Source organism: Chenopodium quinoa, unplaced genomic scaffold (genome assembly GCF_001683475.1).
Source record: "Chenopodium quinoa cultivar QQ74 unplaced genomic scaffold, ASM168347v1, whole genome shotgun sequence".
Classification (NCBI taxonomy): Eukaryota; Viridiplantae; Streptophyta; class Magnoliopsida; order Caryophyllales; family Amaranthaceae; genus Chenopodium; species Chenopodium quinoa.
Window position 1 is genome coordinate 6,858,759 of NW_018742205.1, and position 26,149 is coordinate 6,884,907.

At 33.8% G+C, this 26,149-nt stretch overlaps 2 protein-coding genes across 4 annotated transcripts; both read right to left on the reverse strand.

Annotated features, from left to right (window-relative positions):
- Nucleotides 1-610: 610 nt before the first annotated feature.
- LOC110731011 (probable serine/threonine-protein kinase WNK5) lies at nt 611-7,164 on the reverse strand. Of its 2 annotated transcripts, none has more exons than XM_021910875.1 (7): nt 6,382-7,164; nt 4,596-4,861; nt 3,853-4,073; nt 3,248-3,405; nt 2,855-3,164; nt 2,135-2,479; nt 611-1,269 (listed from the first exon to the last, which is right to left on the reverse strand). In XM_021910875.1, the coding sequence occupies exons 1-7, from the start codon at nt 6,469-6,471 to the stop codon at nt 899-901; spliced, it is 1,761 nt and encodes a 586-aa protein (XP_021766567.1). In that variant the 5' UTR covers nt 6,472-7,164; the 3' UTR covers nt 611-898. The 2 variants fall into 2 exon arrangements, with proteins under 2 accessions (XP_021766567.1, XP_021766561.1); XM_021910869.1 differs by lacking the exon at nt 6,382-7,164 and adding an exon at nt 5,001-5,707.
- Nucleotides 7,165-12,320: 5,156 nt separating this feature from the next.
- Nucleotides 12,321-25,193, reverse strand: LOC110731027. Of its 2 annotated transcripts, none has more exons than XM_021910885.1 (9): nt 24,299-25,193; nt 19,227-19,412; nt 16,889-16,981; nt 15,710-15,892; nt 15,531-15,633; nt 15,258-15,443; nt 13,540-14,747; nt 12,990-13,392; nt 12,321-12,740 (listed from the first exon to the last, which is right to left on the reverse strand). In XM_021910885.1, exons 1-8 carry the CDS (start codon nt 24,524-24,526, stop codon nt 12,991-12,993), a joined length of 2,589 nt encoding a protein of 862 aa, XP_021766577.1. In that variant the 5' UTR covers nt 24,527-25,193; the 3' UTR covers nt 12,321-12,740; nt 12,990. The 2 variants fall into 2 exon arrangements, with proteins under 2 accessions (XP_021766577.1, XP_021766576.1); XM_021910884.1 differs by having other exon boundaries at nt 13,028-13,392; nt 24,299-25,191.
- Nucleotides 25,194-26,149: the final 956 nt, after the last annotated feature.

Genomic DNA, 26,149 nt, shown 5'->3' on the forward strand with positions numbered 1-26,149 from the left:
CAAGATCTCAGATCGAATCAATATTGATATACTCGAGATCTTGGAATTGCTCATTCAATGAGCATTCTCAATATTATGTCTTGAAGAGGACTCTATACTTGTTTGAAGAGGTTCAGTTAAACCTATCTTTATTTGATAAGAATCAATACGATCTTTATAAGGTTCCTCCTCCGAATGAAATTCGATAGGATCCATAGAGACCATACCTTCATCCATAGGATTCCAAGTACCAAGATCAATCAGAAGTTTGATTCTATCTTAACTACTCATTTTCAAATGATGTCCACATTGTTCACAAATACCCATTTTTGACTAAAGTAATTTCTTGTAATTTAATGCATAACAATTTTTGCATCGAACCCACAAATGTTTATATTTTTGAGTTACATCAAGATTAGTAGAATTTTCGATTTTTGTGAAATTACTATCGTTTGTGATAATTCTTTTACTGAAACTTTCGCTGGTATTTCCACTTTCATTAAAAATGTAACTCAAAATGTAACTTTATAATAAATATTGTACACCAATTGTAAACTTAACATATATTGATCAACCAATATATGTAAAGGTTACTAATATAACTTTTTTGGTAACATCCAGAGATTATTTCTGCCATTATTTACAAGATTAGCAATTTCATTCTTTTTTTTAATTACAGAATGCATCATCTTCAGTCCTCAGTCCAGACTATTTGAGGTTTTCTGTATTTTCTTGAGGGTACAGGCAATCTCGCATAAAAGATAACAAACCAAATTTATATACGAGTATACTCGTTTGGTTGGACGTGGCAAATTACACTCAAAAGTTTACAATTTCCAAAGGAGTTCAAGTATTTAGGAAATGGAAACACCACAAGTAATGAAGTAAATACCATCCAGCATCCCCCTCCTAGAAAAGGTCAGCAAAGATCATGGAACCCGATATTTTCCACAGCACCAACAGTCTTGGCTGCACGTCGCTTGTTCAGGGACTGCATCAAGGCCCGGTTCAACAACTGGCTACGGATGTCCATGAACGAACGTATCCTGCTAAACTTCTTCTGTCCACTTGAGCTCATACTCTTAAGAGTACCAGATAATCCATTGTATTTATCATCACACTTGAAAGTTGTGCTTTCTCGAGGACAAAACCTAGAACATTCCTCTATTTTCAAATCCGAAATGATATCCCTTGCTTCAGGACTCTTCAGCGAAGTGTACTCAAAATCAGAGCAAGAGCTTGAGCTACATGAGCTTTCTGAATATGCATCTTCGGCATTAACCAAATGTCCTGTAACCAAAAAGAATTTACACAAGTACAATTACCCCCTGAGAAAGCTCTAATCCTCCTAAGTACATACATATTATTCTCTCCGTTCCACTTCAATAAGACCACATTTCTAACTTGGGACACCACGTCCCAAAATATTATGCCAATCTACAAATTAGTTCAACTTAAATTATGAACTTTCTCACAGTACTGCTATTCCTATTTTTAGGATTTGATGTAGAAGATGGGTATCTCAAGCCTAATTCTTAAAAAATGGACTGTTATTAGATATGGCAAATTAGAGTGGGAAGAAGAAAGAGGTACAGTTTAAAAGATTCGGGCAAGATTACTTTCTACAAATTCTAATTAATTCACTAGCTTGCCAGAGCTATTTAGACACTAAACAAACCAATTAGACTTGTTTTACATCTTAGGAGAGCCAATAACAACCCTTAATTGTCAATTTGTCATTCAATCAATCACATGTATATTACTATATTTAGTTTACAATTAATTACAGCTTCATTGATACTAGAGAAAATCCCAGATATGAATCAATAATACAAATGCGCACAAGAAGCACTACTCTCACCAAACTCTCAAGTCTAGTTACAAATTTACAATACTTCCTCCTTTCAAAATAAAATTTGACTTTTGGACTATCCATTTACTCAATTTGACCATATATATATTTAAGTAAAATGTAGTTGGAAGTCTCAATTTATAACTTTGAAATATCCTCAGTATTTATTAATGTTTCCCATATATAATTAAAGATATTAGTAGTTAAGTTATGCATAGGTAACTGTGGAAGTCTAAGTGTTTAATCTATTTTGGAACAAAGTGAGTAAAATTATTGTATCTCGGTAGGAGCTTATATATGTACCTTCAAGCCAATCATGATTTATGTTCAAAGGAATCTCACGAGAGCAAAGTACTTCACTTGACTTGGAGGAACCAACGGGAGACCCATGGGAAGGTGAACAAGAAGACGGGAAGGGAGAGTCATTTTCATCATCATCATTATAGTCAAAACTGTGTTGTTGCTGGCTTTTGGGTGAATCTAAATCTTTCCATCCTGGAACTAAAGAGGATATCTCCTCCTCGATCATATCAGCAATCTCATGTGGCTCCCAGTCAGTTATATCCAGTTCCCTCACCATCTCAGTAGCAACTTCCATTTCCGTGTCATTAATGATGTCAAATGGGAAGTGAATAAACCTTACAGAACCTTTACAGTGCAGTACAAGCAAAACACCAAAAGTGTGTATTAGAATTTTTAACAAAGATATTGAAGTAATAGACAACTAGCCACAGTACAAGATTGGATAGAGAACAACAATATATATTAGGCATGGCAGATCATAATATGAAATTTGACTACCAGCATTGTTTAATGTGCCTTAAAATTACAGTGTAAATTGTAAGATACCCACTTAACCATTCCAAGATATTTAAGCATTTTTAACAAAATTGTCTTGCCATTCAGCCGTAAACTAAAATATGTCTATAGTTAACTAATTGACAGGCTCTAAGAATAGTTGGAGCCATGCCCAGTAGAAAAAGGACTGAACAAGGAGAAGTATAAAGATAGATAAAAACATACCATCTTTGTCAGAGATTTGCACCTTGAGGAAAAGGGTACTATCTTCTGGATTCACAGTTCCAGTGATTGTCATGTCAGTACTTCTAATAGGTTTATCAAGCAGAAAAGGCATATCAATTAAAACACCCTTTGGGGAGTATATTTTAAGAGGTTGTTCCGGCACGGGCATGAGATCCTCATCAGGCGCCAGAAATGGATCCAACAGTAGCTCATGGGCTGATAACCTCTTTGAAACAGTTTCCAAGCATTTTCTAACAAACTGCTGGGCTTCAATATTTTGGATTCGGTAAAAAGCTTCAGGCTTCTTTCCCTGGAATATTCAATAAGGGAATGGGTCAGAGGAGTGGAAAATAAATATAGAAATACAATCAAAAAGCCCTCATGAAAACTCACCGATGTCACCTTCTTGTAGATTTGGGCTGGGTTTGAGCATTCGCTGTAGGGATATTCAGAAGTGAGCATCTCTAAGACACACATTCCAAAAGAATATACATCTACAAGCTCATTATATTTCTCCTCATATAGTTCTGGTGCCATGAATTCTGGAGTCCCTGTCAGATAAATTATAAACAAATCAGTGACATACGGCATAAAGTCCACAGAATTACTAGCAAAAGAAGTGATGTATAAAGATGTCATTTAAAACATAACAAAGAATAGAAGCGTAGTCAGAAATAATATACTTTGCATTAGTTTGAATAAATCAATTAAAATTAGAGCTCAACAGGTTTGATAAAATCCTACATTCAAAACAGAGATTTGCAAAATGAATAAAACAACTGAGGGCCACAGCAGTTGCAAAGCTAATTAATAAAACAACTGTGAGTGTTGTCTGCTCAGCTTAAAACCTCTGAGTAACTTAGTGTAAATTCATATAAAATCAAAATGAGAAGTATCCTTAAGACAGAGGATGGCAAAAGCCAATTGAAAGTTCAAGACCCTCCCAATTGTATACATGTGTCAGAGCTAGTTATAACACATATGAGCAGGAGATTGACCTATAACACTGTGGGCATATTTTGAGCGAAGAATAGCTGCTAATCCCAAATCACCAATCTTCACCTGTCCAAGATGGCCGTTAACAAAAATGTTGTCACATTTGAGATCCCTATGTATCACCGGAGGATCATGACTGTGCAGATAGACGAGACCACGGAGGATTTGACGGGCCCAATTCTTGATAGCTCGAATATCAACTTGCTGATACTTCTGCCTATATCTGTGATCAAAGTGCCACAACACAAGGCATTAATTAATGGACTTTAGGCTTTAGTTATTAATGGTATCCAATAGTATAAGATGTGGAGTTGAATGGGTTAGTATTATCACAGTATGCTTGATCAAATTACTAATTTATATAATTATTCTTAATCTCATTGTAGCCTATAATTTTTCTGATGTCATAAATATCGAAGAATCTAGAAACACTAAGATGCCACAAGAATATTTTAAGTAATTTAATCCATGAGATTTATCAAGTAAAAATGCCATTTCTAAGACACTTATTTGGTCAAGTAAAAACACCATTGTAAATCACTTATCTTTAGTAATGTTTATGTAATGCTACTTGTCAGAGTCAGTGAAGTTTTCCTTAATCTCAAAAATATTATCTTATTGTATACACTTCAATGACGTATTTCAAATGAATAAGTCTAAAAAAGTATTGGAAAGAGATTGAGAACAACTGCATAAGTCCTACTACAGATCCACATATTAATCGAAGGAAAGAGTTAGGGATTACTCTCTCAAAGTGCCGGAGGTGAACATTTCAGTTATAAAGTTGAAGGTCCTCCGATCAATATCTATCCATGAGTTGTAAAATTGTATGATAGAATCATGATTAAGGTTCTTCAGCAAATGAACTTCAGAGTAGAGTCGTTGCAGTTCATCCGGAGAACGAAGAACGTCATTCAGCATCACTTGGCTCCATGCTACCTCCATTCCAAGCACCTCATCAAATGCTCTATAGACAGTCTTCACGGCTCCTTTGCCAAGAATGTCTTTGAACTGCCGGAGATTTGACAACCAAACATCTACATATCAGTTAACCAACCAATAACAGCTACCAATTGTATGATCTATAGCTTTGAATACAAAGATTGTCAGCATCAGTCACACACAACAGATTTAGCAATGAAATACACACCTCTCCCAGACTCCCACCAAGGATCCATCTATGACAATTGACAAGTACACAACGAATCAAGCAGAACAAAATTATAATCACTTTCACCTCCCTCAATAAACACAAGATGAACATACTGCATAATTGACATTCAAAGTGCAGTTGTGAAACATAAAGATACATACCACCTTTGTTTCTCAATAGAAACATCACTTTAACTGTACACGTTTGCCAACACACTACTTTGAGCATTAATATCTTTAATTATGCTTTGATAAAAATTATAATAAATTTATATTATGAAAATTTACATTGAAATAAACTCTACAATAATGAAATTTAGTGTTATATATAGTGTAGGAATAACGTAAAAAGTTAAGATGATGTATCTATTGAGAAACAAAGGTAGTACAATGGAAGGGTTCTTCTATTACAACATTAACCAAGTTTCCACCAATACATGTGATACTAATATAAAATGCTGCTGGTTGGTGAATATAAAATAAGGTAAGATTGACATGCTATCGCAAAGATTTGTGGTTTAATCATGCTAGTTGATTCCTCAGGACACCATTTATTGATAGCAATAAGCAACCATATAGATCCATCAATAGTATAGCAGCACCGTATCATTGCTATGTATAACCAGCACTAGCACAAAATCATTCATTCCAGAAAAGCCTTTTCATAATTTAATCCCATACCAGCAAAACAAACAAACAACAACTAGATACATATTTTATTGACGATTGCGACTTCAAGGCATAATACGAATATATAATACGGTTTTAGCCCCTATTTTAAAAAAAATACTTGTATTAAGCTAAAAAAAGTCTGATACTAACATCCCAACTTGTAATGTTAGCTCACTTGCACCAACCATGGTAAGCCATACATCATATCATCTTCTCAAAGTCAAACTCATTACCTACTTCAAGTTGTCTCTAAGGAAGAACATTTAAGTCAAGAAACATACTCCCTCCGTTCCATAAAGTTCTACTCACTTCCCATTTTCATCCAATTCATAAAGTCCTAATCACTTCCATCTTTTGATTTAACGAAACTTGTCAAAGAACAAGGTAAGACATGGTAACTCATAAGGATACCATACAAGAATCAATCCCCCAAAAATAGAGGGGAAAAAAAACTAATAATTTCCGATAAAATTAACTCTATCTATGTCCAAACAACTCGTTTGCCACCTCTACTCTATCGAACAAAACACAAGATCATAATCCAAACCAATAACATAACATAACAAGACACATCAAACGAATAGTTCCAATTCTACAAAGAATCAAGTGCAAACATCAATTAAATGCAATATGACTAATTAAACATAATAAATCACAAATTACTCAGAAATAAATTACAATATAAATTGGAAAAATGAGAAACTTACACGTCCATAACGATCAGATGGATCAACTTCAACATACTTCATATGAGAATTTGCTCCTCCAATTTGAGTCTTAATTCTCATATTGTACATGATTATATATCAAACAAATTTAACTAACTTTTAATTGCTAAGTATTTATATATGTATCTAATTAACTTTCAGTGGAATTTCAATAAGAAAAATAAAGTGAGAAAACACTAGAAAATCCGGGGTTTTCCTTCATGAAATTCAAAAAAGAAAACGCCCAACCACAACCAGAAAAGCGTCGAATAATTAATTCTTAGCAAATTTCTCGCCATTTCTACTACTGAAGGTGAGTAATTGTAGCTATTAGCACTGATTTTATGAATCAAAGCCATAAAATTCAAAGAACCCAGATGATAAAATACGAATTTTTTTCTAAATTACAAGAATTGAAGGTCACAATTCAAAAGGGTTTTGTGGGTTTATACTAATTTTTAAGAAAATATGGAATCCTGGACTTGAAAAATCTGCGACCTCGATTAAAAAGTGCCATTTGTGGATTGCTGAAAAACCCAAAAAGTGGAAAGAAAAACAGAAAAAAAGGTGTTATCTTTTTGGAATTTTGAAGAATAATTTCACAGGAAATTTATCTGATTTAAAGGAATTTATAGGAGGCAACCAGAAAAAGAGATGAGAGTAGAATGAAGTAGCGGTGTGAAGGTGTTTACAGAAACCGATTGAAGTGGCAGGTAATCTTTTTACGTTGGCATTGTGTGGGGTCTTGTTTTTTTAATCTTTGTTGGATGTGGGATCCCGCCCCTTGGATTTAGAGGTGTCAGGCTTTCGGATCGTTTCGGTGATCGGGTTGGGTCTAATTTCAAACTTGAGTCCTGCTAATAATTGTGTTTATGTAAGTCGAATTTGAAACAGATATTTTTCGAGTCGGTTTTGAGTCGGGTCGGTCGAGTCGCGTTTTGACATCTCTGCTTGGATTAGCATGTTAAAGTACTTCGTTCGTTTCAAATTAGTTCGAGCATATTGAATTTATGTTAATCAACGAACAATTTTCATTTAAAAATATTTTTAGTTAATATGTATTGATCTGATGTATAAATAGGGCAAAACCTAAGTGTTGCATTTGATTGGAATAAAAGTTATAAAAGTATATTAACATGACATCTTGTACAAACTCTAGAGAGTTACAAATTGCACTTAAATACCACGTAAGACAATAATGGACTACATTACACAATTAAAAAAAATTTGGATACCACCCCGAAACACCAATTTATTATATTATACGGAGTATTTATTATAATTACTTGTGGTGAATCTTGTTGTGACAACGAAAGCTTATGCGAAGTATAAACTTATTAAAACAATTTTAAACTAGTTTTTTTGAAAGAAGTTGTTTTAGGTTATATGGCGATCATTTGATTGAATGCACAAAGTTACATTCCCTAAGAACTTGTACGCTAAGTTTTACACTTACAATTCTTAATTTATAGATATTTGTTTGGTTGACAATGTTATTATACGTTTTCTATAAAAAGTTTCGCTTAGATAAAGGGGCTAAGCGGACTTAATAATCAATATTCTAGTATGGCTTAGCCATGCCATAATTGACTCGATTTTCGCATGTCTAATTGTTTGGATGCATATAAGCGCATAGAGCCTATGTATTTTGCATGCATATAGGAGGGCAATCGGGGATTCGGTGATACATTTTCTCTCTTTTAATGGTACAGTGGTACATTTTTGTGTACTATTATGTACTATTATGCATGTAGTGATACTTTTTGTCATCATATTTTCTACCACCGATTTTTCTCAGATTCCATTATTTACCAAAATGTCATCCTATTTACAAGCGAAATATATAGGGCCTACGCGCCTAACACTTATTCCACTTGATGATGATAAGCCATTTGTGAAAATTTGGCTCGGTGTGAATTGCATATTAATAAGAAAGAGATAATGAACAATATTGTAGATATTTTTTCCTAGTAAGGCTAAAGATTGGATTACTTTGAAAGAAAAAAAAAATTAATAAGGATGGCAATAAATTTTTATGACATGGGATTTATCATTATTATTTATTACTTCAAGAATCATACAAGTATTTTTTTACTAGATAATAACAAATACGTAGTACTCCGTATACAAATTGCAGATTACTTTATAAGAATACTTGCTACTTCGTGAACTTTTCGCAATATAATATTCGACAATTAAAATTTTAATCAACAACCATTAGTAATTATTATGTAAATTTTAAAAAATCGAAAATGGACACAGACACTATTACCACACCAATCTCTCCTTCCACATCATATGCTTAGTATTCAATTAAAATGAAAAGGATCTTTAAATAAAAATAAATAAAAAAAATTAAAATGAAAAGGATGGTATCTCAAAAAAATTGTGAAAATTGATTATAATTGTCAAAATCACTAAAATCAAAATTATGATTTCTTTCATTAACAATAAATTATACACATTATCTAATACAAGTAGAAAATAAACAAATTGATAAATTATACACATAAATTGCCGGCAGGTGGTATATTTCTATTTTCTAATTAATGTTTTTTTTATTGAAAAGAATCTATGAACATAAACATGGATGCTACTATGAATAAACACGTAGTAAGTGACTTAAAAATAGTATTCTCCACTCGAGTTGTTTGTGACATTTGCCAAATATGGCCTACATCTAACTTTGCAATACATTTGGTAGGTGATCCTTCACATTTTTTGTAAAAAATCTTCCTATATTTTTTTTATTTTCAAAAGTATTCTCTTAATGTTTTTGACTTATTTATTGGTATATATTAATTGTGTTTGGACCTATTTGTCTGGATGAATTGACAACCAATAATACTTCAAACTTTTTGATTTTAAGGGTTGGAGAATCTAAAAGCTAAGTGAAATTTGTCATGTTGAATTATTTCTCTACCTATAATACAAAGTCCTTGTACTTTTTGAGATTCAATTTTAGTGATTATCTATATGTTTCAAAAATCAAAATAATAGAACAAATAATATATTCATATAAGATCTTGTTAATTTTGTCTCTATGTATATACTTTCTAAATACCAAATTTTTATAAATTATTACAAATGCATAAGTGTAGATGTCAAAACTACCAACCATACACCGTCAAGGGTGAAGAGAGAGAAAAAAAAAGTGTACTTATATTTGATACAAAGTGTACATTTTACTATAATTATGCTGATAGAATTGTCATACAAAGTATATATGGAGTATTTGATAAAAGTGTAGTCTATAATTATAGTTTGAGATAAAATAAAGATAAAGATAATAATATATTACGGTAGTTTCAATCAAGAAGATACATTAACAACAAAAATCCTTCATTGTTTAATAATATTTATTTGATCCAAAAATTAGACTTCTTACATTGAATTGATGGTATAGGTAAAATTTGATCCGACCATCAATTGCCTAAAATTATGTGCTGGTCATAGTATAACACTTAAAATTAAAAACACATGGAGGAAAAATTAATAATTATGTAATTCCACGTGATCACATACATTGGATACCATCCCTAACTTGAAGTGGTTCCACTTATATCATTCAAAGTTGAATACATAAAAATTCATTTTTTTCAAGCGAAAAAAAAAAAGAAGAAAAAAAAAAAATCAAATTCATATTCGTAAGTATGATTACCCTAATTTAATCCAAAGAAAGTATAAATACCAATATACATGGCAGCTTTGTATTAGTCATAATTATATATTCTGCACATTATAATACTACTTATCCCCCAATTATGGGAGTAAGAAGACTTAAATCCATTCAGAGGTCCTATATCATATGGAAGAGCCGTTTTATAACTTATATTGATTGGACTTTTTAGAATATCCTGCTATTTTTAATTGATGATCATAGGCATGTCATTAAAATAAAAAGAGAGGAATATTTGCTACCAGAAAAAGACTCCTAATAATTTATGAGAAAACATTATAATTCTCAAATTAAAGGTCAAATATATGAATTTCAACCCAACATTTCAAAAGTTAATGTATATGATTAGTGTTTTTTAAAATTAATTTTGGGTTGGAAAATGTAAATACTCCCATTAAATATGTCTATCAATCACTAATTACCTTATTAATAAATCATAGTGGATACATATAACATTTGTACGTGCGAGTGCATACTAAAAAAATTAATTTATATTTCACTATGAAAGAATTATAGTGTGAAGGAAGATGTTACTAGAAAAAATAATTTATATTTCATTATGAAAGAATTGTAGTGTGAAGGAAGATAGAAAAATTAATATATATTTCACTATAAAAGAATTGTAGTGTAAAGGAAGATGTGTTTACTAAGCATTTTATTTTATAATATTGGACCAATAATTCATTGATAGTCCTTAATAAAATGTATGTAATACAAAAGGATTAATGATTAAGATTTAATATAGTGTTCGACCAATGGTTTTGCGACACGAGCATTATAACTCAGTCATGACCTGAGTAGAAGTGTCGCAAATTTACTGAGGTCTTGTTTGGTTAACAACATAAAATGGGGGAAGTGAAAATTCATGGAATTTGATAAATTGAAAAGTTGTTTGGTTGACACATAAAGGCAAAAATGGGGGAAGTGGAAATTCATGGGAATTTCAACTTCCCACAAAACAAGGGAAGTAAATTACTTAGCCTCCCCTTGGTCAATCAAAATTCATGGGATTTTTAAATTCTCACATTGCCAACCAAACACATTTAGGAAATTCTTAAAAATTTCATGAGGGAAATAACTTCCCATGAAATGCAATTTCCTAATGGCCTGTTTGGTCCCATGAAATTTGAAATGCTGGATTTGGGCCAAAAAACAAGTTTGGGTGATGTTAAAATTTGAATTTGCATTTGGTTGAAATCCAGCCCTTAAAGAATTATACCCATTTTATCAAAATTTCAAATTCCATCCCAAAGCCTATCATTTCAAATTCTTACTTTCTTGAAAAATAAAAAATTGACTTTCTCTCTCCTAGGGATAGACCCGATTTCCCCTTTTCTGATTTTCTCTCTCCTCAGCTTGGTTTCTCTCTCCTCCATTGAAGCATTTTGTGAGCTCTCTACTCCATTGAAGATTGATGTGTTTTTTCGTACTCAAATTCTCCATTAAAACAACTAGTGAGCTTTAATTTGTCTTCTCCGTGAAAGTGTACTCTCAATTCTCCATTAAGGCTGCGTCTGAACTTTTCTCTGTCCTCCATTGAAGCGGCGTATGAGCTTTCTCTCTCCTCCACTGAAGTAGCGTGTAAGGTCTCTCTCTTCTCCATTGAAACGGCATGTGAGCTTTCTTTCTCCTCCACTGAACCGACTTGTGAGCTATCACTCCTCCATTGAAGGAGCTTTTGAGCTTTCTCTTGGCCTCCATTGAATCATCTTAATTTCCAGATAATATCGATTAATTACACAGTTTTTTTGTCGAAATTATCAGTTAATTTTCAGTTTTTTCGATTAAATTTTTAATTACTGAGTATAAGTTCCTCCAATTTATAGTTAAATGTTTATCACTTGATTAGCTAATTTATTTTCATTTTTTTCTGCTTGTTTAATTTAATTAATTATCTATCATGAGTATTAATTAAGTAAATGTAATTTATTTTTTAATGAAAATTTTATTTGCTTAATTCAAAATATCAGTCATCTCCAAACAATAGTTAGGATTTCAAATTCTGGAAATGAAATTGTAATGTTTCCCAAACACCTAACAATTGAATTAAATATCAAGATTTCAAATTCTGAAATTCAATTCCAACATTTGAAATGAATATCATGTTTCCAAACACAACCTAAGGGGATTTAATTCCCATGTCAACCAAACAAGGCCTGAAAATGCTCTTTCAGACAGCTCAACAAACTTTGATCAAAAACAATAATGCAATTGTGGGATTTATTTGGAATAGAAGTGTCAAATCTAATTTGTAAGAGAATTTTGGTAAAGCCAGGGAAATGGCACCCAAACTCACTTAGATCAAAGGGTTTGTAAGCAGTATTCCAGCTTCAGAAAGAATACACTCCTTCGATACTCGTAATATGAAGTTATACAATAAACATCTACAAGATTTGCATTTCAAAATTTATCTACAAATGCAACAAGGATTACCAAAAACGGCGTTAGAATCATCAACTAGGTTCCTAACTGTAATATAGCTCCTTAACTGTGAGCTATAAAAACTCAACATAATGCAACACAATTTCGTAAAATTTACAAAAATGCCTCTAATGAAACCCCTGGCTGAAAAACCTCTAGTTTCTGCTATGTGGTTTCAAGCTTTCAGCTACACTGCTGTCAAACAGACAAAGGGGGGAAGTCCTCATCGTCTTTAAGGTGGTATGACTGCAGAGTGAGCCTACAAGTTCCAACACAGGAAAAATAATATTATTAACAGCGAGCTTTCTTGCCAAACTAGTTTGATAACTGCTGATTTTAAGTAATTCAAAAGCTGTATGATATTAGCTGTGTAACAGACTGGAAATTAGTCACATTATAATGTTAATTTGGCAAACTGATAACAAAATCAAAAATCAACATTTTTCTTTTCCAAAAAAGACAAAAAAGTCTTTAAGAATAGAAATAGGGGAATTGATAAGGAACACACCCTAAGTTTGTTGATTTTGTTGGTAGAGATTCAAGTACCTGTCACCATTCACAATAAACACACTCTCTCCATTTTGGCTTCCAGGAGAGGGGACTGAATCGAGCGGCTCACAACTCTCTGTATCTTGGAAGGCGGCTTCCAATGGCGGGTGCCCAGGAGCAAGAGATTCAACAGCCTTCTCAGAAGTATGAACAAATCCATTGACTTCTTTGTAGACCTTACCCCTAGGTGAACTTTCAAAAAAATCCGAAGACTTCGGCCTTCCAACACCAGGACGACCGGGAGATTGTACCTGTGAGCTTCTATCTAGAGATGCTGGACCACGGCCATTGGTCCTAGGAGACTTCAATTGTCCCTGAGACCTTCCCTTTACAAAGGGCTTTTCTCTGTATGAGTGATGGTTCTGCAAAAAGATGAAGCAAGAATCAGTTTCAACAAACAGAGAAAAAAGAGTAGACAATGACATTGATATCGATGGAACTATCTTCCCGTGTAGCAAATAAACTAACAATTATGAAGTATAATAATCCAGCAGCCAAACTGTGTATACCGTTATGGGAAAATATGTTCCAGTCCCTCGAGCCTTTGGCATCTCATCCACATTATAAGTACCATGTACTACTTGAGAATTCATGGGAAAGAAGGCAGGTCTTGGGCCATTCATTTGTGGGACAACATCCCGCCTGAAATGCACTGAATGCCGAATTGCATCCCACGGAATTTTGGGTTGGAACACAGGAGGCAGGGTCAGATGAATGGGCTGCATGGTCATTTGCAACCCATGATCGAACCACCACCGTCCATATCCCAGATTTTCAAGATGAATTTCAACATCCCCTGACAGATCAGGGTGGAGTATCGTTGTTTCATGGCTTCCAGCAGTCTTAGAGGAAAGTTTATTCCGATAAACATAATGTGAATCTCCCAAGCAGTGAGCATTCGCGTTCATAAATGAATAACTAGAGTCTGACTCCAGGTTATTGCATAAATGAACATTTTCCTGCTCCCCAGATGTTAAGTTTCTACCATCATGGCATGTATGTGGCCGTCCAGTAAATTTTTTACTGAGAGTTGAAAGAGAAGAATCTGTGGGTCGCTCATCATCTAAATATCCATTTTCCATCATTCCATTCTCAAAGGGCTGCGGAGGAATTAGATTAGAATTAGATGCATGATCTATGTTAGGTAAAGGAGATTTTTTATCCTCTTCTGTATATGGGGAAGGTTTATGACTATGATCAACTATTCTAAGCTCCTGAATCCCATATGTTGCAAGATCAGTGGCATCACCAGAATGACGGCTTGCAGAAGCAGAAAGTTCATTCTCAGATAACTGAGATGCTGGCATAGCTCTACAAGGATCTGCTCCATATACACCTCTACGATGTTCAATTTCAATCCTCTCCATATAGGTTCCAGGCCTACTAAAGTTACTGACTACACCATGTCGTGTATCCCCAGATCCTATACAATATCCAGTGGACTGGTCATTGAAATCGACAGATACTTCTTCAAGAGCACAAGTATCATCTAACCTGGACTCAGCTACAGATATGAAAACCTCAGGGGCAAACCCATTGCATCCAGGTGGTAACACAAGATCCTGAACATCAGGTCTCTGTCCTTTTCCATGTCTATCCAGTGTGTTAGTAAAAAACTTACGGACTTCTTCAGCTATGCTTTCCTGAGGCTGCAACAGAATTTGACCAAGTTTACGAGCTCCATATGTGAAAGCACTCCTTATGCGGAAGAAGTTCCCTGCACAAATTGAGCAGGCAATGTCAAATTATAGAAAATCATAATAGGAAATTCAGAGACATTAATATAGAGCAATTTCTGAATCCGTATCCAAACAGCTCCAGATATGCTGAATTGTCAAGGCAGCCCCTCAATATGAAGTCATCACTTTCACTTCCATGCATGCACCAAAAGTGTCTCAAAAGTCCTATAGTTTTACAGATGATCTTCTCATATTAATATGTAGTAGCCAGTAATCTAACAGTTTAACCCTAATGTTCCAGGGCTTGTCAAACAACAATACAGGCAATTCAGTCAAAACAGAAGAGGAAAAAACAAAAGAAGATTTAAATCCTTTAATTGTAAAAACTTGATGAAAATGCTGATTTTTAGATGCCACGAATTCCTACATGCAAAATTTATCAGCAGAAGCATATGAATTCTAGTTGAGGTTCTGTAGAGAATGGATTGATTTTCATATTATTCAGCAGAATGAAATAAAATAATGAACTAATAAAAATAGTCCTATACCTTTACTGACACTGCGGCCAAGGTTGTTATTTTCTTTAAGTGGGTCAACTATATTAAGATGCTTCTGCATAAATGTCCTGTAATTTGTCTCATTTCCTCTGGAGGGGACAGAGAATTTCTTCACACACTCCTTCAAAAAATCATCACTCAGCAATAAATCATCCCCGCTGCTTTTAGGACTCTCAGCTGCAAAGTCCAATATACTACAAGAATGAGCATTCTAATGACCCGAGACATTTATGGTTAGCAGAATACCCATTTGTAGCTTCTTACCCACTATTTCCGGCAACGAGGATACGTGTACTGGACCATTTAAGCTCACACAAAAGTTTTCCCAGTCAAATTTGCTGAAGTAGTCTAGGAATTTATGTAGAACCTAAAATAGTCAAATTAATTTAGTATGCACCACAAGGCAATGCCCTGAAACAACTTTTAATCCATGATTGACTTACTGCCAAAGGACCGTTCAAAGATGAATGGAAGAGATGAAAAATGTACAAAACCAGCGTCTCCAAGGCATATGTAGATATCAAACCATGATGTGCACCCAGTATACGGCTCTCATAATAACACCAGGCCTTTATCAAAATGATACTGCGCTTAAATAGATGATCTTTGCCAATTAATCGATCCACCTGCAATGATATCAATATAAATTTATATGAAGTAAACTATGTCACAACGAATCAAGAAGTCAATTTATGGCAGTAAAAATCATGACACAAAAAGGTTGAACTATCCTACAAGTAAGTGAGCACCTTACATTTGAGTTAAATATTAACTAACTGACAATTTGACATGTCCATGGTCCTCAGAGAAGTATGCAAAAGTAATAGCAACTCCAGTATAAAAAGCAGAAAACATACCTTGAAACATAAATGGAGGATTCTAGATGTTTAAAGTAATCTTTCAAGATTTGACCACAAAATGATAATCATTTGTTATAGTTTCTTGGCAGAAAATGGGAACCAAAATACATCTAATGATACCATAAATTTTCTATCACCAACTACCACCACATTGAGGTTCCAATCAAAGCGACCTTTTAAGATAGTAGGATACTAAGACGTATGCAACCTTATGCTCTTCACCCAAGAATGAGCTAGGCAGCCCAGTGGTATGTACTTCAGAGACAGGTTAATGAAAATAATAACGTAGAAACATGGAAACGAGATTTCCGTACAATTACAAATGTGGAAATGCAAAAACTTAAGCATTAAATCAAAAAATTTTGATTAAAATCCAAAATGGTTTTGTATAATTTCCACAAATATTGTAAGACAAAAGGCATGAAAGCTAATCTTATTTAAAAAGACTTCAGAACTAAATTATCATTTTGGGCGACTGAATATCCTTGAACGATTCTACTCATTCAAAGAAAATGTTTACCCCCACAGTTTCCTTGAGTTCCAAGTTTGGGAAACTGGAAACATGACATTCATGGGAATTTCCATGTTTCGTAAGCATCCATGTCCAGGGAACCCCAAAAATGAACTGTGCACTTCAATTGGATATAATAGGATGACTTGAAAGATTGAATACTCTTTTCACAACAAATATACTCTTTTCACAGAAATTTGCATTCCAGACTCGTAAGACATTAGAAATCTCAAAGGTTAAGAAGAACAGACCTCCTCAAGAAAACATAGCGCGCACAACCCTCCTATTTGATTAAACGATATGTCTACAACAATATTCTGTACCAGGCATTTTACAAGCTTAACCTGCAATCAGAAATTCCAAACCATAAACAAATCACATATTTTTTTGGGGAAAAAAAAAAGGTAAGCAAAGGGTATTAGATATTCTAGGACAGCAGGAACTAAAATTTGAGATTGAAGATGAAAAAATTTTCTAAAATGCGTGTCACATGTTGCTTAAGTAAAGCTAAATAACATCCATATTAAAAATAAAAATAAAAATAAAAAAAACCAACAACAACAATTTTTTTTCCAATTTTCTACAGTATTGCCTTTGAAACTGCCTAAACTACTACTCTTTCAAAAGGAAGTTAAACTAACAGCATCACAAACTATTCAAAGACCAAAACTTTACCACAACATCACATTATGAAATCACTTTCTATTTATACAATAGTCACATTATAATAACTTCACAACAATAATGATGCATATATAAGGTAATAACTACGGAAAGAACTCAATACACAGCACCAAGGCGAAGAGGGAAAATAAGGATATGTAAGCTCTCGATCCTTTTAGTCATGCTAAAACATGTAGTGTCTAGACTCAAGAGTCTCTAGACAACAAAACCATGAAAAGTCCTTGGATATCCATCTTCAGAAAAGAGACACATCACACTGGGGAATTAATTGAGCATGCCAAACCAAAAACAGCAATCCAATTTTAACTCTGTAAACGTGTTGACTTGTAAAAAGCAGACCAAGTGAAGCTCTGGTAAGGAGGCTTGAAGAGTGGCAAAGTGTTGTGATCGCGAGGGGTAGGGGAAGACCTAAGAAAACTTAGAAGAGGGTGATTGAGAGTGATATGAGTGCTTCAAGGATTGAGGAAAATATGGTGTTGAATAGGGTGTAGTGGAGGAAGAAAATTCACATTCAGGATGTGTAATAATCTAATATATATACACATATACTTTGGTTTAATTTATTTTAGTACTTACTTCTATTATTTACTCAATTCGTGTTTTGTGAAATTTACATATTTCCTTTGCTAACGTTTCTCAAACCTTTATGTTTTTTACTCACATGTTTCCCTCTCCTTTTTATCCCCTTACCACTCTTTTAAAACTCTCTTAAATTTTATTTGTATATGTACTCTTTCTGTTTCTCACTTTAAACACCTGTTTTTAAAAAAGTTTTATTCAATTGATTATCTTGTTATGCTCTTTTTCCTTTTCGGACGGTTCCTTCAAACGATTCATGTTAGCCGACCCCAAATTATTTTGGGACTAAGGCTTTGTTTTTGACATAAAAGTGTTCACTTGTCAGCTGCAAACTTCCTTTTTAAAGATCCTTCAGAACAACCACACCTATTTATTCTCTCGAAAGTAGATAAACTTGTCTTTCTTAACCTTCATCCATGAAATGATTTTGAATTAGAACCCATATATTCAATCAGACATGTTTGTTCCATTAATCACAATTCATTTACCATGATCCAACTAAAAAGAAAGAAAACATAGCAGCTAAGTAAAGATAACCTTTAATTATTTTTAATCATTAGGTATTGTTACAATAATCAGAAATGACATGATATATATTGTGCATGTGTACGCGCGCGCACGAGTGTGTTTGTGTGTGTGCACGTGTGTAATAGAGAGAGAAAACTGCATATCCATAATGAAAATAAACGAGGACCAAATAGCCTTTCCACCTCATTTCTCTTTTCTATTTTTCTTCTGTTTTATATAAACAAACAATGGTTCACACTTTATAGTGAACCGTTACCTCTCAAGGGTCAAAGAACCTAGCTACACGAGTCGACGCTTGAGAGTATGGAGAGAAGGTGAGGGAATCTCCACTACTAAGCACAAGTAGAAGGTGAGGCTCAAACTTGTGACCCCAAAGTCACAAGATGAATTTACCACCATCTCCACCAAGTTTGATTGGTAACTAATCATTCACGCTTAGTTAAGAACAAACACTTGGTTAAAAACAATGGATTGGGCATAAAAATACAGAAAAAAGACAAAGCATGAAAACCATCAGAACATAAAAGATCTTACTAAAAAAACACCAGAATCTTAATGGAACACAATATGCATAAAACAAAGTGATTGAAAGTAACCAGCAAGGGAATAGATATGGAATGTAAAGAGTATGATTGAACAGTATAATTGATTCCAATAGGGGGAAAAAAGACAAAAGAGTATAAGTTTTACTCACTGCATTGTACAATCATGGTATCTATTCCTAAAGCAGCATTAAAACGATCAATCTTATGGACATAAAAAAGGCCATAAATAAAAATTTTAAGTAAGAAGATAGACCTCTGCACGAATATACTGCACATCCTTTACAACAAATTCGGAGGCAGGGTTATGATCTGCTTCTACTAGAACAGAGTACACATCATTTGCAAACGCTTCCTCAAAATTAAAAGCACAAAATGCAGTAAGATCAATGTCCCCATCAGGAAGATATGTCTTCAATGGTACTGATCCGAAAGGGAAAATCTGACAACATCAAAAGGTAGAAGTTAGCTTTAGACAGCTAAATATCACGTATGTGAGACCATGCTGCTGCTGTAGAAACATTACAACATGATGTTCAATTAACGAAAAAAAAATTTTAAAATTAAAATTATAAATAAAAGGCATGCATAGTATGCCTCTCCTATGTGCAATAAACATAAAGCTTCTTGAATAGCTCCAACTAAGGTAAGAATTAAGTCGAGCCTCTACAATAGCTCCAACTTACATATCATCCTTTTGTATGACAGTAAGAAAAGTATGATCAATACTGAAGTCAATGTTAAAGCATAGTTATCTGTATGTGATATCAGTATCTGCATCTTTGCACATCAAGAGCAAGAGTAATCCTTACTTTCTTGAGAAAATAATAAACTAATTGTACTGGAAGCAATTAGCTTCTTGATTTCCCAATTAATACATACAACTTAATTATATTAATTACACAAAAACTGTGTCCTCCTACACATAATATTTTGATTTCTAAATCTTTAATTTCACAATGACTTTACTTACAACTAGCACTTCAGTCTGTACTTCATCCTTTTTGATTATGCTGTCCCTCCCAATCTAATGTACACAGTAACAAGCCTTTTGCCCTAATCGGCCTAATGTTCAAGTCATAGCAATTAACAATCACCAAAACACCATAACTACAAAATGCAGTAGGAATTTTCCAATATGGAGAAGGATTGAAGAAAAATTATTCTCTTCATTAGATGAAGGGAACCAACCACCAAAAAAAAAAAAAAATTATTAAAAAAAAAAAAAACTGATTTTGTCTAATTACCAGCTCCCCTGCCCCGGCCAGAACAAAGGCGAAAGGGGGAAGAGTAAGGAATTATAAAATAAAAGAGTGAAAACTAGCCATGTCACCAAAGCAAGAAAAAATACGGTGCTTCCTTCATGAACCAACAATGCTAAAGTTTCCTAGCAATGATTTTGTAGCTGACCCACTTAGTTGGTAAAGCCTTAAGTAGATTCAAGAGATAATTCTTTCAGGCTATCTTACTATCAATGTTGCCAAAGCAAGAAAAAATACGGGTGCTTCCTTCATAAACCATCAATGCTAAAGTTTCCTAACAATGATTCTGTATCTGAACAACCTGGTTGGTAAAGCCTCAAGTAGATTCAAGATATAAACCTTTAAGGAATATAATTTGATATTCAAAGATAAATACTTAACCTCATCCAGCCAAATGGTACAACTGAGGGAGCAGATCTATCCATGTTCAGATATAATTATATCCACCTAAGCTTGTAAAGGAACAAGTGCTCCTTATGACACTCCTTCCAACAATATTACTATAACATGTTTTCCTGCAAAACATTGAACATTATGCACATGCTTTGGGACACACTTCTAAGTTCTAACACATTAGATACACTCCGGTATGTCAAAGAAGATGGAGAAAATAAGATGGGTGGTTTGCTGGCTTCAAATAGAAAGTAAGAAAAAAAATTTAATGCCCACTTGAACGATTGAACCTGTTTCCATAAATGCTAAAAGCCTTCACATAGAATCATTGTTTAGAGGACCTGGTAATTTGACATCTATTCAAAGGGAAAAAATTTGTCATATTTGCCAATTACTAATTTTCTAATAGGGAATATTGTGACTTACAAACTTCTCAAAGTATAAGCTAAAAATGCCAGCTAGTTCACTTATACATTTTAACACTACCTTGGCTTAAAAAAACCATAATCAGTTGCTTGTGTTCAGTCAAGAGCTAATCAAGCATCTCTCTCCCATATTAACTTTAAATCTAATATTCAACTTCTTAAAACCACAAAGTCATAATTCCAAAACCTCTCACATTGCTTCTCTCTCTCTCTCTCTCTCTCTCTCTCTTTCTGTCTCTCTCTCTCTCTCTCTCTTTTTCTCCAACTGTTGATACATTTGAGTAATTAAACGCTTACTCTCTCTCTCTCTCTCAAAGCTCAATTGTATCTTCTCTCATCACCCGTAACACCACCATATCACCCCTAGTAATCACCCAGCACCCCTTAACATCAATTAATGTATTCAATATTATAATCTATGAAACCATAGGAGTGGTCAACATTAGCAGTTGCATAAACTTCCTTGCTGTAGAGAACCCTTTTGTCTCCCTTCTAATTTGCTAAAGTTGCAAAAATAAACAAAAACCTAATAAATTGATAAATGATTTATAATATAAAGATGCCAAAATTTAGAAAAGGGATTTATATTTAACAACGAAACTGGTTCCTTTCCAGAAAGGGGGGGGGGGGGGGGGGGAAACCCTTAGTCCCCATCAATTAAACATAGTACTTGAATATTGATGACAGCCCAACAATGATCGATTGGTTGTCTATAGATTGAGAGTTTGATATTAATATAGATTAGGAGAGAGTAATGTGAATTAAATGGTGGTCAATAATGAGAAGGAAGAGAATTAATGCATTTCAAGATAAAATTAGATCTCAACATTAAAAGGGGAGAAGATACTTACATAGCCTTCAATTTTACTCGGGCAAAAAGTTAGGGATTCCATTGGCCAGAATTCGAACATAGGCAGTTTTATACTACCTCTGTCCCTTTTTGTTCTTTACGCTTTCCACACAAGTCAATTCCTTATTGTTCTTTTCACTTTTACTTTATTCCTTTTTTGGCAATGATTGTTCATTATTTTATCTACCCGACACAATCACCCACTATTATTCTATCCTCCCTTACCCCACACAACCACCCCACTTATTCAATTGCTTATCATTAATTGCCCCGATTCCATGCATTTGCCACATGTAGCCCACTATTCCATTCTCCTCTTCTTGTCTTAGTTCTTACAAGAATAGTAATTGCCAAGAACATTGACGAATGGAAGCTGTATATGAAAGTGTCTAAAAAAACTGAAACGTCACAGAATTGGCACATTTTCCAGTAAAATTTATTAGCTTTACACCGCTTCTTAATTTTATACGGACAACAATTCCTTTAGCATACCATGATGATGACATAAAATTGGTTAAAAGGCTACAAACATATACTTTTCAGTGAATTTTCAGCACCATTGTGTTCTATAAAATCCATGGATCAGCATCAACAAGCAATAGCTATGAGTTTCACCGAGTGAATGACCTCTACTTCACTGTATATTTACTCCAAGCTCCTGCTGTACCCCTAATATTAACCTAAGTAATTCCACCACATCCCTCCAGCATAGTGACTTTTAATCATCCAATGTTTCACTGTTATTCGTTTCACCATTAATTATGTTATCTTCAAAGCAATCTTTCAATGATTTTTAAGCTTCTGACTTGTAAGCGATGTGATTAAAGGACCATTTAACCAATTTTGTAAATCAAAAAAACCTATTGAACTAAAATATAGTATAATGACTCCCATCAAATACTACATGCTCATTGGGCCATAGATAGATATCCCTTGCTACCAAAAACCCACAAACGCTACAGCCATGAAAATCCATATTATATAAAGGTGCTCTCAAACATGTGTTACAGGAAGCAATCCAAGGGAAGATGACTTAGATATTTCTGTAGGTAGGACTACAAGTGCAATAGGGTTTTACTTGGTTAGAATATAGGAACTATTAGAATAATGCAAGAGTTAACGACAGAATACAATGCATGAAGACTAAATTCTTTTTTTCCAAGCAATACCGCAAGTATTGAGAGCGCAGTCATCTTACCACTGTATCAACAAGTTAAAAGTTCAATATATAGAGCTTCTCTTAATTAGGTTCCAATGCGGAACTTTCAACATAAAGCCACAATTCTAGAATTATTTTATATTTAAAAAAAGCTCAATCATAAGTCCCAATGGAGAGGCTCAGGTTTCCTTGCAAACCTATCTAAATCCTCTACAAAACCAATTTCTATCAGGAAACATGCGCCCTACAGTAAAGTTCATATGGAGCCAATGGAGGAAAGGATTTGACAAAAAATTATCCAACCAAACTCACCAAAAATGAACATTATCAGAAGATCCATACATTGTTTCAGCCATAGATCCAAACTCAATCAAGAAGAATCTTGGGAGAGGGGTGAATATCATATGAAAAAGGGATATCTCAGAAATTTCATTCTGACAGTATATTTTCCTAACCAAGGACCTTTAATAATTATCTTAAATACGCAAGATTATCCTTTTCCCTTCAATAGAACACTCGGTCTTAAATCCTTTTCCCTTCGATAGAACACTCAGTCAAGAACACACATATCTAGTACAGGATAGCATGCCATGGCCACTGATTCAATCAATCCCAGTTTAATTCCCTCATTCATCGTCAAACACATTATGACTCCAACCATAATCAATCACCATGCAAGACTTCAAAAGCATATATCTATGCTTAAGAACCATATTCTCATGAAGGGTCTAGCCAATAACCATCACATACACATCACACATGTGTCATGATCCTCGTAAAATCATGCAGGATAACTTGGCAAAACAAGCTGAAGAACCCCGAAGGACACCCAGTACCGCCCTTTCAGCAGATTACCACGCACTTAACACACACTCGTGAATAATTACATTCATAAACCATCTCAACAAATCACTCACCCAATGATAACCTACTGTAACAACAATAGCTGTTCAAAATAAATCCATCCTCAGCTGCCAATCATCGAATTTCTTCCTCGAACTTATTATTAACTACTAATTTCTTATCTAAAACCCTACTCATATTCATCACTCAACCCTTTTTCCAGCATTCACAAACATCCCACAAATTGAACAAAAATACACAATCAGCAAAACTAACAAAAACACAAGTACAATCAATTTACATACACTATTTAAAAAACTTAAATAGTAGGGATTAATTAATCAACCAATCAATTAATTGATTAAGCAAAGAAAAAAAATGCAGAAAATATCTAACCTCACAACCAAGACAATTTCTAAGAAGCCTTTGAACATAATCAACAACATCTCGTCTCCTCTCCTCAGAAACAACAGTGGGTTGAACCTGCAATATTATTTCATGGGTAGCCTGCTCGGCCCGGGCCCACACTTCCAGGCTAAAAGAGGAGAGAGAAAGAGAAGAAGATGATGATGGTACCGGAGATTCTTCCAAAACGACACCGTTTGGTTCCCGAAAATCACCCATTCAGTAGAATAACCTTATTTTCCCCCAAAAAAATTAAGGAAAAAAACCTACAACCTCAAAACCCCCAAAAAAAACACAAACCCAGAAAAATTCATCAACCCAGCAAAACTATATAAATCAAATTCTTGCAAATGGGTCAATTAAAAATCGGATTTTTGGATAAGGGTTTGATGCAAAAGAGGGAATTATCAACGGAATCGAATCTGGGCACTAGCTCAAAATGTCGAATTATTTACCTAAAATTAATCATACAAATATAAAAAAAGATCGAATGTCGAATCCAAATAAAAAAAGGGTATTAAATTTTTTTTGTTGTTGTATACAAACTTATCATCAGCAGAAGCAGCATACAAATCCCATCAATCTGTCTCGATTCTCCTCTTCTCTCTCTATCTTTCTCGATCTTTTTCTCTCTCCTCGATTTTTTTCTCGATTTTTTTTTCTTTTTTTTTTAATTTTTTTGGGTATAAAATTTTTGCCCTCTTTAATTTCCTCCGTTGTTGTCTGTGTCCTTGTCTTTGTCCCTGTTTAGTGTTTAACCTTCTTTTCAATTTTTTTCCTCTTTGTCTAATTTTCACACCTTGACCCCAATTTTCTGGGTTTTTTTAATTCTTCTTTGTTTACCATTCGGCCTTGCGTAAATTAGGTCTTCATATTGCGTAATCGCCTAATTGGTTAATTTATACTCCGTAATGTGTCTAAACGTGTCATATCGTTTTGTACTCGTGCTCGTGCTTTTGTTAAATGATAAACTGGTTGAAAAACCTTAGCCCTAACTCAAGCCATTTAATCAAATAGTATTACAGTATGTATCATGTTGACTCGTTTGGCATAAACCCCTGACACTAAATTTTTTTACTCTCTGATTTGTGTCGCGTTGTCGTGTTATATTTTAAAGTTAGTCTTGTTCAGAATATTAATCATTAATTTGATAAATAAATAGTTATTTTTTTAGGCTAGTTGATTCGTGCTAGTTTCATGTTGGAAATCTCAACACAACCCAATTTGTTTAAGGCTTGTTTGACATCGTTTTTTGTTTTCAGTTTTCTGTTTTTTTTTAACAAAAAACCAAAAATAGGAAACAAGAAAAAGATGTTACCACTTTTTTGTTGTCAGTTTTCAAAATTATCATGATTTTAATAAGTTAGACTAATTTTCTATTCATTATATGACATATATTATATGATTTAGAAAAACAAAAAATTACAACGATACCAAACAAACCCTCAATTAAACTTATCGGATCGTGTTGACCAATTTAATGAAATGGGTCGTGCACCCTTGACACTAACCCTGTGTTTTCTCTATGAGTTTGCACCTTGTGAATACATGGGTGGGAAAAAAATTACTCTATAACATTAGCTATGCCTTACATGATGGTATAAGTAGTATACTGGTTGTGCGATAAAGATCTTCTAATTATCTTAATTGGTTATTGTTTTTAAATTAATTACTCCCTTTGGTCTATATAAGTTGCTACGAGCCAACCATTTTTAATGTGTGGTGAATTACAATTCACCTTTGGATTAATGATTACTCAACATATAAATTATATGGCTAATATGAAATGAGTTTAAGTCTAATATACTACAGTAGTACTAACTGTCACTGAGAACCAGAATC